Source organism: Glossina fuscipes, unplaced genomic scaffold, assembly GCF_014805625.2.
Source record: "Glossina fuscipes isolate IAEA_lab_2018 unplaced genomic scaffold, Yale_Gfus_2 1, whole genome shotgun sequence".
Taxonomy (NCBI): domain Eukaryota; kingdom Metazoa; phylum Arthropoda; class Insecta; order Diptera; family Glossinidae; genus Glossina; species Glossina fuscipes.
In genome coordinates, this window is record NW_023998415.1 from 27,439,838 (window position 1) to 27,450,653 (window position 10,816).

The 10,816-nt window shown below is 35.0% G+C and overlaps 1 protein-coding gene across 1 annotated transcript; it reads right to left on the minus strand.

The window, feature by feature from the left end:
- Positions 1 to 2,221: 2,221 nt before the first annotated feature.
- On the minus strand, positions 2,222 to 10,424 carry LOC119632598. Its single transcript, XM_038025573.1, has 11 exons — positions 10,398 to 10,424; positions 9,796 to 10,320; positions 9,616 to 9,701; positions 6,100 to 8,302; positions 5,850 to 6,039; positions 5,631 to 5,773; positions 5,125 to 5,561; positions 3,663 to 3,817; positions 3,393 to 3,603; positions 2,687 to 2,794; positions 2,222 to 2,609 (listed from the first exon to the last, which is right to left on the minus strand). Exons 1-11 carry the CDS (start codon positions 10,422 to 10,424, stop codon positions 2,222 to 2,224), a joined length of 4,473 nt encoding a protein of 1,490 aa, XP_037881501.1.
- Positions 10,425 to 10,816: the final 392 nt, after the last annotated feature.

Sequence of the window (10,816 nt, forward strand, 5' to 3'; positions counted from 1 at the left end):
TTTTATCACCGTATGTTGTGATGGTGCTTGTTACGTTTATTATTAGTAGTGTTTCACTGGTTGTGTTCGGTTGGGTGAAAGTTAACGCACTTCCTTGAAGTATGCGATTATGTAGAGCTTATTCTGAACGACTACGGTATAGGTAGGTGGCAGAAAGTTGAATTTAGAGCTGCCTGTATATCGGAGATCTAACTCGTCACTTTCTAGTATTTTCGTTTTTTCTTAAATTAAATTCCTTAAGATGTAATTTGAAGGGTCGGACTATAGATTAAATTCAAGTTCTTATTGACGTGAGCTTACATATAAAACAAGTTTTCAATAGGAGGAAGCACCATTAACAATTAAATATAATCAAAAACAATTTCTTCAAATAAAGACCGAAATAAAAAGTGTTTAAATAAATTAGAAAAGGTATAGGGAAGCAAATGCAATGAGGCCGCGCCTATGTTCTCAAGCTTTCATCATTATTATTATTATTATTATTATCATTATTATTAATTTAGAACGATTATTTCGTTCTGTTACTATTTACATATGTGTGATCAATAATCGTAGTAGCGCTGTTATTATATAGCCATTTGGCCCCTTTCTCTTGCATTCTCATTATTTGTTGGATAAAAATTCTGTAAAACTCTTTGGCTGTCCGAAATGTGTACAAAGCAAAACCATATGCATTTTGCATTTTTAAGTGAATAGTTGGTACGTATACGTATATGTGTATATGTACGAAAGAAAGAAAGAAACCAAAGATTAGCTAGCAAATATTACACATTTCCTTTTATAGGCCAATGAAGAATTCGGAATTTCGTTTCCGTCACATTTCTCAGTAAATTTCAGCGACAGTTTTCCATAGGAATATGAAGAAATATTTCATAATTAATAGAATTATGTTGTAGAAATAATTTATGCATATTGCAAATACCATATTTCCATACACATATATATATATATATATATATATATGACATGTTTTATGCAATTTTTCACATCAGGCATGAGTTATTGTACAAGATGCTTCATCTATTTCTCTCATATCACTGCTTCCCCCAGAATATCTTTCAGCCCCGTTCTCCGTAATTATTTTAATTTGGTACCCAAAATATTTCTAATATAATGATAATGAATGAATAAATGTTTGAAATATTGAATATTCATCCTTAATCCCTCCCGATTAGCAGACTCTGAGTCGCCATGCCGTCGGGCCAAGAATTACGAATTTTTGTACAAAAAGATCGTTAACGTAAAGTGCAGTAAATGGTGTCTACGATCGCCGCAGTCATCGTCCGTGATAAAGCAATCCTTCGTTGCTTCCATAATTTACAACATTCTCCTACGTATATTTCCTAATTACGATTACCATTGTTTATGTTTATGTTCATTTTCATAGTACTCAGTTCGTATCGATATCGGTGTATTTTAAAGACTTCGTGTCATAGATGTAACGTCGTTCTTGCTGCCCATAGTATATTCTCGCTTCGTTATGAAGACCAAACTTGTTTTCTCTTGATATTTTTTTATGTGCAATCAGCTTGACTCTTTTCATGTGATGCCTTCTCTCTCTTCTCTCTTTCTCTTTCTCTCACTGAAAATTTAAACCATTAATCGGCATTTTCTAGTTATTCAACAACGAAGTATCAATGGAGTTTGAAAAGTAGCTTAAGTAGGCTGCTGTATTTAGTGGTCTCGGGCGCTCCATAAGGATGTTGGACGTTATAACGCTTCTTCTAGTGAATAACCTATGCTTACGCATTGCCTGTTTTGCGTACATAAGAGAAACGACGGGAAGAGAAGAAGAAGTTGCGCTCTAGAGCGTTTTCTTGCCGAAATAGTGCCAGCAAGATGCTTCGCTTTATTATATAAGACATATACGAGTTGGACTCATTGGTCTATCTCTCTTTTTATGAGGTAATCATTTATTTAGATCCAACGAAAGGTTTCTTGTAATCGTAGATATTTGCTTTGCTTAATTTTAATGGGGAATTGCTTTAATAATTTCCTTTTCTACACTACCATGGTTCGAATATGTTGATTTTTATATATAGTCGACAACTTCTTGCAAGCTGGTCGAGGCGTAAAAAAATCTCAGAATAAATTTCTTAAAGAATTTTATATATATATATATATATATATATATATATATACATTAGTCCTCTATATAAAGAAAATTTTAATATAATAAAAAAATATGTTTACAGGGTTACATAATAACATCAGAGAATGGTCAGGTATAAACGCCATATTTACACTTGCTTGAACGTGGTGATTTTGATGAGGATCGACCTTTCGAATACTTTCGTAAAGGCTTGGTAGGTTTCTTTGCCTTTTGTTCATTAAAGTTGATTTCTTCCGATTTAACGTCGCGTCCTTCGCATCGTGCAATGGCAAACTCAAAAAAGTCTATGTAACGCACATCATAATTGTAATTGTCTTTGAATTTAAAATATTTAGGATAGATTTTGTGTTTAATCATCGCATGATACAATCCGATTCGTTGTTGTTCGTTAAAAAGACGGCGTTGATGCTCTAAATAGCGTCGTTTCCAATTCTTTGAACTCCAAAGAACTTTTGTCTTATAACGAATCTCATCGCGTAGCTTTTCATCAAGAAATCTGTCAAAGTGAAAACTTTTATCATTCTGAACTCCCATAAATATATATATATACATGAATATTGAATTATTAGAAACCTTTTCATTTTCCTTCTCAGCTGTTTAAAATCTATAAACTCAAAAGGTTCGATAAATTTATTAATCTCGTCAGTATTTCTAAGCGACGCAGGTATCTTGCAAAATACCCTAATGAAAGGAAGAAAAATAACAAAAGCAGAGATATGTTTAAATACTTATTATTAGATTATTAGACACTTAACCCGTTAATTGTGTGCGGACTCTTTAGCGATATACTCGTACACTCGTCAAGCAACGAGTGTATGTGTGTAACATGAAATTAGTTTGTAATGAAACGACTTGACAAAATGCCAAAAACATAATAATCATAAATGATGAAATTTTATGAGAAAATCCGGTAAGGATGGATGGACGGATCATGACGCATATATATTCATTACATACAGTTAAGTGGTTAGAATAAATAACAATATCTTCTTATAGAGTTGCGTTTGATTCTCAATATTTTGAAAATCCCTAAAAATATGCTTTCGTTCGAAATGTGATTTTGCATATTTTGATATGCAGTTTATGTGTATAGCAGTTATGTGTATAGTTTATGTAATAGCGCTTTGCAGTTGCTCCTCCTTTCGAAAAGAGGATAAGGAAATTGTTATGTAGTTAAAAGGTAACTTGATGAAACTATATTTCTTCAACGTTTCTTTTTCTTTGTTTGTTTTTTGGCAAACAGCCTAACGAGATAGCGATTTACGCTTATTATGCTTACTTGGTCCCTAATATCCAAGGTAAGTTTTTTTCTTTACTTTCGGTACGACATGTAGTAAATCTTGGAAACTTCTTCATATCTGCTTTAAACCAATCGTATTCGTTGCTACACATTTCATCTAACGACTTGAACTGATCGAACTGCATTGTGGTGTTTGAGGCACTTGAAAAGTATTCCGCCGCGCAGGGTACACAGTCCATAAATTCAAAACCTTTCAAGAATAAAAGTAAGAATTTATATTCTTTTAAATTTTTAAAGGAATCTATCTACCTTTGGTAGTACAGTCCGCCAAAGTTCGTTCTAAGAAATAAAGATCTTTCGTGTTTTGATCGTGGGCGCCAACAAATTGCGAAATTGCGTTAATAAAATACTTAAATACATCCGTTATATTATCGTTAAAATCAATCCTTAACAAGAGTGTGTCTCTGTGAAGAGAGAGAGAGAGAGAGAGAGAGAGAGAGAAAAAAACAAAATTAATTTATATTTTCTTTGGGATTAGCCAGTGATGCCGACTAATTCACGCTAATATAAAGTCCATTGTACGAAGTTTTTGTCGTAAGAAGCGAACCAGTTTGTAGATTGAAACTTTACAAAGTCCTACAATGGTCACAGGAGATATACAGTATTCACCTTTCTTTCGTGTATTACGGGTGGATCATGTCAATGCTATGGAAATAGGGCTATCATCTACGAATATAATATATAACTCAATAAGGTCGTCGGATGATACAAAGATGTGTTCGCATGTGATCGAATTTTCTATCTCAATTTTTAAGAACGTGAGCGTTTCGGCGGCGGACCATAAACACAACTCAATCATAACTAGTTCAGGATTGTACGATAAACTAACGTAGGAATATATATGAGTATATATATAAGTGCATTTATATAAACAATAAGCTATGCACGTGCGTAAAATAAATATTGAGGGAGAGCCTGAAGAAATTCCCCAAAGTAATATATACTTAGGTTAAAATAAGGTTCGTTAACAGGCCTATCGCATAGCGTAGTGGATAAGAAGCGCGACCATAAAGTCGGGGGAAGATTATACCCAAATTACGGTTGGCTTGTGGCCATAGCTAAAGTGATGTCTGCTCAATTGGTAAAGGCGTAACACTTATAAACTGCGACTCTTCCCTATCTATTTCTCTTTCGCTACTTCTTTGTCCCTGGCCAGATCATTTGCTATTAACTCCTAAATATTTTGTATCATATCTGTACTTGTTATATACATTTTCAAGTAGAGCAATGCGCGTGAAATTTCATTTCAGTGATGTAAGTCAAACACTATTTTGTTCCAATTTTTATTACAAAATACCAAAAATTGCTTTTTGCTTGCAGAGGGAGGCTTATCTATTATAAAAGCATTGAAGAATGAAGAAAGGAGATTTTATGAATGATTTAAGCCCCTCAAACTGTTGTACATTTAGTTAGAATGTGAAGATACTATTTTTGATCGATCTTCTGTCGAAGAATATTAAAAATGGGAAATTATTTTCAAATAACTTTTTTAAAATAGGGCTTTGCATAGGGAACCTAAAAGTGATCTGATCTAGCTATAAAAAAGATAAATCTTCAATCTTCTTCTTTTCTTTATATATCGTCCACCGAAACATGACTGTATTCGGAATTTTCATTTCTGTTGAACGGAAAATTCGCAATCGATTTAGGTCTGATCGTCTGTCTTTTAACGCTCGTTCGTCTGCCCGTAGCAAAATGAATTTTTTCATACCTTAAGATTTGCCAATCACTGACTTCTCGATCCAGTACAGCGTAGATTTCGCATGTTGTATTACTAATAGTTAAATGCAAATCATCACCTATCCATAAATGAACAATGTTTTCCTTGCCGATAAATCCTTCTTCTTCTTCATCGTGCTCGGCTGAGGGTCTACTATAACTACCCTTCGATTCTTCGGTAAATATACTCATTTGACCTTCTTCTTCATAGCTCGTTCGCTCTTCGAAATGTTTGACGATACAGAAGCGTATAGCATCCACTCCAAGTATTTCTATTGAACTAATGGGATAGCTGAGTGGCCAGAACACATATACGCCTGCGTAAACAGCATGCTGTATTAACCAGCTGCAGCATGTGAAACAAACAAATGTACGTTCAATTATTTCAAATTCTTCAATGCCCTCGGACGCGCGCATTGTTTTAGCATTCTAAATAAAAAAAAGCGGAAAACATATAAATATTTCACTTTCAAAAAATTTGCTTTAGATATATTTTACGCTTTTTCGTCGGTTTGGTTGCTTCTTTTTTAAAGATTGTGGATATTTCGCGATAATAGCGCCAGACGACGAACTCTCGTGCGTACTTGATTTGTGTTCTTCTTCTAAGCCCTCGTGCGACGAGCTTTGCGATATTAATTGATCTGCATTGTTACAATGTTACAAGAAACTTTAATAATTATTTTATAGAATATCTTTTTTATATCGAAAATCTGTTACCAAATTCATCATCTTCTTCAGTTACAGTACTCTCTTCGGTTGTAGTCGTAATCACAGTGCCGTCCGCATGATAACATTTTAAAACTTCACGAGTCCAAATCATTTTCACACCATCATTACGTTCGCAATAACTCTCATTTACGAAATAGTCGTGCCACTCTTTCAGTTTTAAACTATTGGTCTCATAGATCTTTATTGGGATAAATTAGAAACAATAGAGATGTACGATCTAAACGATAAAGAATATTACCGATCCATTATGAGCCAAATTGACAACTCTGCCTTTCGCGGTAGTTATAATTAGGTGCAAATATGTTAGCTCGTATAGTGCAGCTATGCGATTTACAAAATTGATTTCATTTTCCAGCAATACCTTAAGTTCTCTTGTTCTCGGCGGTTTTATTTTCTCTCTTAATTTGCGTTCAGCGGTACATTTCCCTTTCCCTTTTGACCTGAGCTTACTCTCACTACTCCTTCTTTGCTTTAGTACGTCATCCTGTCTAATAATTTGCGTAGCCTTAGGGTCTGTTATTGATCTTCTTCCCGAACTTTCGTGTGACGGAATCATCGTTAATTGACTTATTAGTTCCTCTTCCTCTTCTAAACTGAAGACATACTGATATAGACGATAGACTTCGCCATTATAACGCAAAATCATAATCACATCTTGCGACTTAAAAAAGATTATGACACAACCGTATGGCGTCGTCAAACGTTTAAGTTCGTTATTGTATGTGGATTCTTGTATCCACGTTTGGTCGACATAACTATTCTGATAGTAAATAGAAAGACCATTCGGATATTGCATTATTATCTTCGCATATTCATTCGATTCGTTGAGCACTCGCATGCAAATGTTATGTTCCGTAATCAAACGAATACTATTCGAAATGCCTTCATTTAGGTATCGCGGTCTATTGAAGTACACTTTAGACCTATTTACTTCCAGTATCAATTGTTTGTTGAGTTCCGCGAAACACCATCCATCCTCGTATAGCTGTACCGAGCCGTCTCTGAAATAGTATTTGGAAGTTTTTACTCGAATTTCCTGACGTATATCTTCCAAATTGTAACCCCTTAATAAATGGTGGTTTGGTGGTAAGCCTACAAAATAATTGGCACTACCGTCACGCATTGAATATGCTCGCTTATCGCTAACTGAGCTTTTGTGACTTCCACGACTAGTTCGGGATTCGCGTTCCGTACCCGTATCTTCTTCGCGTTCCCGTTCCCGTTCTCGTTCTCGTTCTCGTTCTCTTTTCTCTTCCTGCAGTACTTTAAATTGCAAAGACTTAGGTCTAATAAATATATTATCATTCATATTTGTTAAGTTCATTGGCATTTCATTTGCAAAGTCCACAGAAGCTACACTTCTCGATGGATCAAATTTTAACATCGGATCTACCAGATCGCGGAGAAATTCTTCCATTTGAAATATTGTAAAGTCACGAAAGCAGAGACATGTGGGTATCACGTGTAGACCCTCATTTTCAAAGACCGTGTTATAAGTGCGACGAAATATATATAAGCGACTACCGTTACGTATATCATTCACCTGGTAGTCATCGTATTCGGTAAGTAATTCGATTAAGCGCTGAGAGCAAGAATCTTCGCTGGTGTGCAGCATTACATATTTTGGCAGAAGCAATGGTATTGCTTCCAAGCTATACGGCGTACTACATATGTTATTAAGCATGTAGCCGGAAATTGCAAACGATCTGTATAGGGAATAATCTAAACAACCTAAATAGAGATTGAAGCCCTTATTTTGACTTGCATACGAAAGCAGGCTGCACAATAAATTATTGTTCTGATCTATAAAGACGCGATCAAATCGTTTTATTTTCGTCACACTAACAAAGGCACATTTCAAATTGACGATTAAACTCGTCCTAGAAACGTATTCCTCTGGATATTTCTTTTTATGCGCCAAAGCTAAAAACATTATCTCAGGCTCTGTCAATACATTTAGGGCTTCAGCACATGCCCCAAGAAGGCTATCCAAATAGTACATAATCGTGGCTATGTCGCTGTCACTGGCAGGCGGTGCTATTTTTTGATAAGGACCTTGAACAATTAAAGATTCTGCTGTCAAATATAAATCTTCGCAGGATACGTTCCGTGGTATTGAGACATCCGTCTCCTGAAATGGACTAACATAGTAGGTCTGATATTGCTGGTATAAAACTTCAATATCGTAGACACCCCAAGACAATTGATCGAATATATCGCGCGCATACTTGATGGCCATACAAGTAGATATAACTGGTAAGTAATGAGTTAGGATACCGATGTTCTTCAGCAAGGCTTCCTTCCTCTGTTCATAAATTTGTGCGGATATCTTTTCCAAGGTCTCAATTATGAATTTGCTCCGTTTGTTGTTACCCAATAATATGTCATAGTTGCTCTCGGATGGTAAGAAGTGTACAATTGCCTGTAGAGGAAGATCATTCCTGAAAACGAAACCGAAGACAAAGTATGAAATCATTTATTCACATCTTTGACTACCTATGTGTTATACGCGTAACGTTTCCTACAACATATCGTACGAAGTATCGTTTTCAATTCATTTCCGGGTGACTTACACGCTAGTTAAGTGGAAGTTTATTTTCGAGAAAAAGGTAGATCTAGAAGGGCCCTAGCATCGTATGCAACTAGTACTAGAAATAATCTTAGGAATTGAATGTTATAATAACTGAGATTACGATAGCACTCTTTTTGCAATTAAATATTAATTAAATTGGATGGGACCGCCTGACAATGTGTACGCTTTGTGTGAAGGGAGAGTGACATTAGTTATCCAAATTACGTGCAGTTAATTGTTCTTTATCTTTGAGGTTAGGAGAAGAGCGATCTTGAAATGTTTAAAAAAAACTTACGGCTGGCATAGAAAGTAAGTTTCGGAGGCTCCGTTCTACAGAAGACTACAAAACTTGTGAAGAGGCAAATCCAATCGTCGAGCTTACCATCTAAACATTGGTTAGCTGTAAGGAGATAAGAGAGTTTCTTTATTTTTACAAGTCACTGAGTCGCTCAGGAGATATCCACTATACCAATAATCACGGTGATGGTCAGAAAGGATTTGGATAATGAAGGTGGAGGGTGTGCACCTGCTACGGTTCCATAAAGAAAAGATATGCTTTCCTAAAATACTAATGGAATGTTAGTTGAACCTAACTGTCGAGTTCTTGTAAGGAATTTCCGTCTTTTACAAGATACACTAAGCATACGTTTTGAAACGTACAAGCGTTGCTTTACAGCCGTTACTGGTTATTGAAAAAATCAATTTTTGTAAATTAAAAAGGAAAGTTATACGTCGAAAAGTTCGTGTTATGTAGAGGAAAATGTATTCGTTGAAAATTTCACATCAAACGTGGAAGTCTGCTGGTGCATGTTTCCCAGTAATCGTTTTTAAAAATTCTTCTAACCTGAAACAAAATTTAAGATCAAATAACTTTTATTGTTACCATCAAGAAAGTTTATCAAGCGTAGCTGACTCCCTGCGAAGCCTTTCTATTCTTGATTAGTTGATTTTATATCCATCCGTCCGTTGTATTCAGTTCATACACAAACATGCTTAAAATAGCTAGAAAACGGGATATGATTCATTCAATCGAGAATCATTTCTCCCAATTTCTTAAATAAAAAATTTAATCGGTGCATTATCACGCCTACCTACAATAAGACACTCATCGATATAATCTTAAAGGCTAAAATTCGTCAAGAGACGTAGAATGTAAATATGTTAGTCATCTTTTGTATTTACCTAACCAAGTAGGTGCAGAATTCGTCATTCATTTCGCCAATTATAACGACATATAATTTATTTATGGTGGGATCATCGATAATATACTAAAGTTAGAAGAAAGGAGAATAATTGTTAGGCAAATATTGAATAAGGTTAAGGAGAAATATGAATAATACAATGAAAAAAAAGATACATAACCTCCATTCGGGAAGCCATCGTTGCTTGGCCAACACGATTGTGATCGCGCACAATCAACGGTGTGCAATTAATCGGTTCATCATATAACGATCCTTTTCTGTCTTTTCTAAATGATTTTCCAAGTTTTGTTTTACTTGTTGTAGGCGTGCTTACACTTTTCTTTGTACGCCTTGTACCACCAGAAGTCGCCAATTGTTTGCGTTTTTCATCTAAATCGCGTAACCAATACTCATAAATATCGAATTTTAATTCGTCGCTTATTTTTCGTGTTATCTCATCATGCTGACGACGAAATCCCGCAACAATTTGTTGTATTCCTTGTACGACAGGTAGATCGGGGCTGTTTAAAGTTGGCCGAGGCCCTTTCGAAGATTTGGTTCGGGATTTTATTTCTTTACGTAAATCATCTAAATCAATAATGAAAAGAGTCCGACGTAGGCCTGTTTGCACTTGACGTTTAAATTCATCCTTTATTGAATCGAGACCAGTGCCATGAAAGTTAACGCAGAATATATCATAGGTTTGCTAAAGGGGATGATAAGTTTTATATGCATATATATATATATTAACAAAATACATATGCTGTTCATTGATTTTCTTACGTCGACGTAAGACCTCTTTCTACTCATTTCCGTTAAAGCAAATTAAGAAATTCAATTTGTAAAAAAATTCTTGAAAAATATCAATAATTTGTTTGAAATTAAAACTGAAAAGATATAAATGACGAAATTCTCTTCCTCTTTTATCAACTCGTTTAAATAACAATAGTGCTGTCAAGCTAACGATAACTTCGATAGTTTATGCGAAGTTCCTTTTCTTTTTGTTTTTCTTCTTTTACGCAACTAGGAAACTGCTATGTCGGGCAGGGAGACTGCTTGTCCTAGTCCGATACCTAACATATTAGATAAAAATCATTCATTTGATTTTTCCATTTATCTATGCGCTATATTTGGTAGCTTTAGCTTTAGTTTTGTATCAAGAGCGGACCTCTTTAATTAAGTTAAGGTCTTAAGTTCCGGTT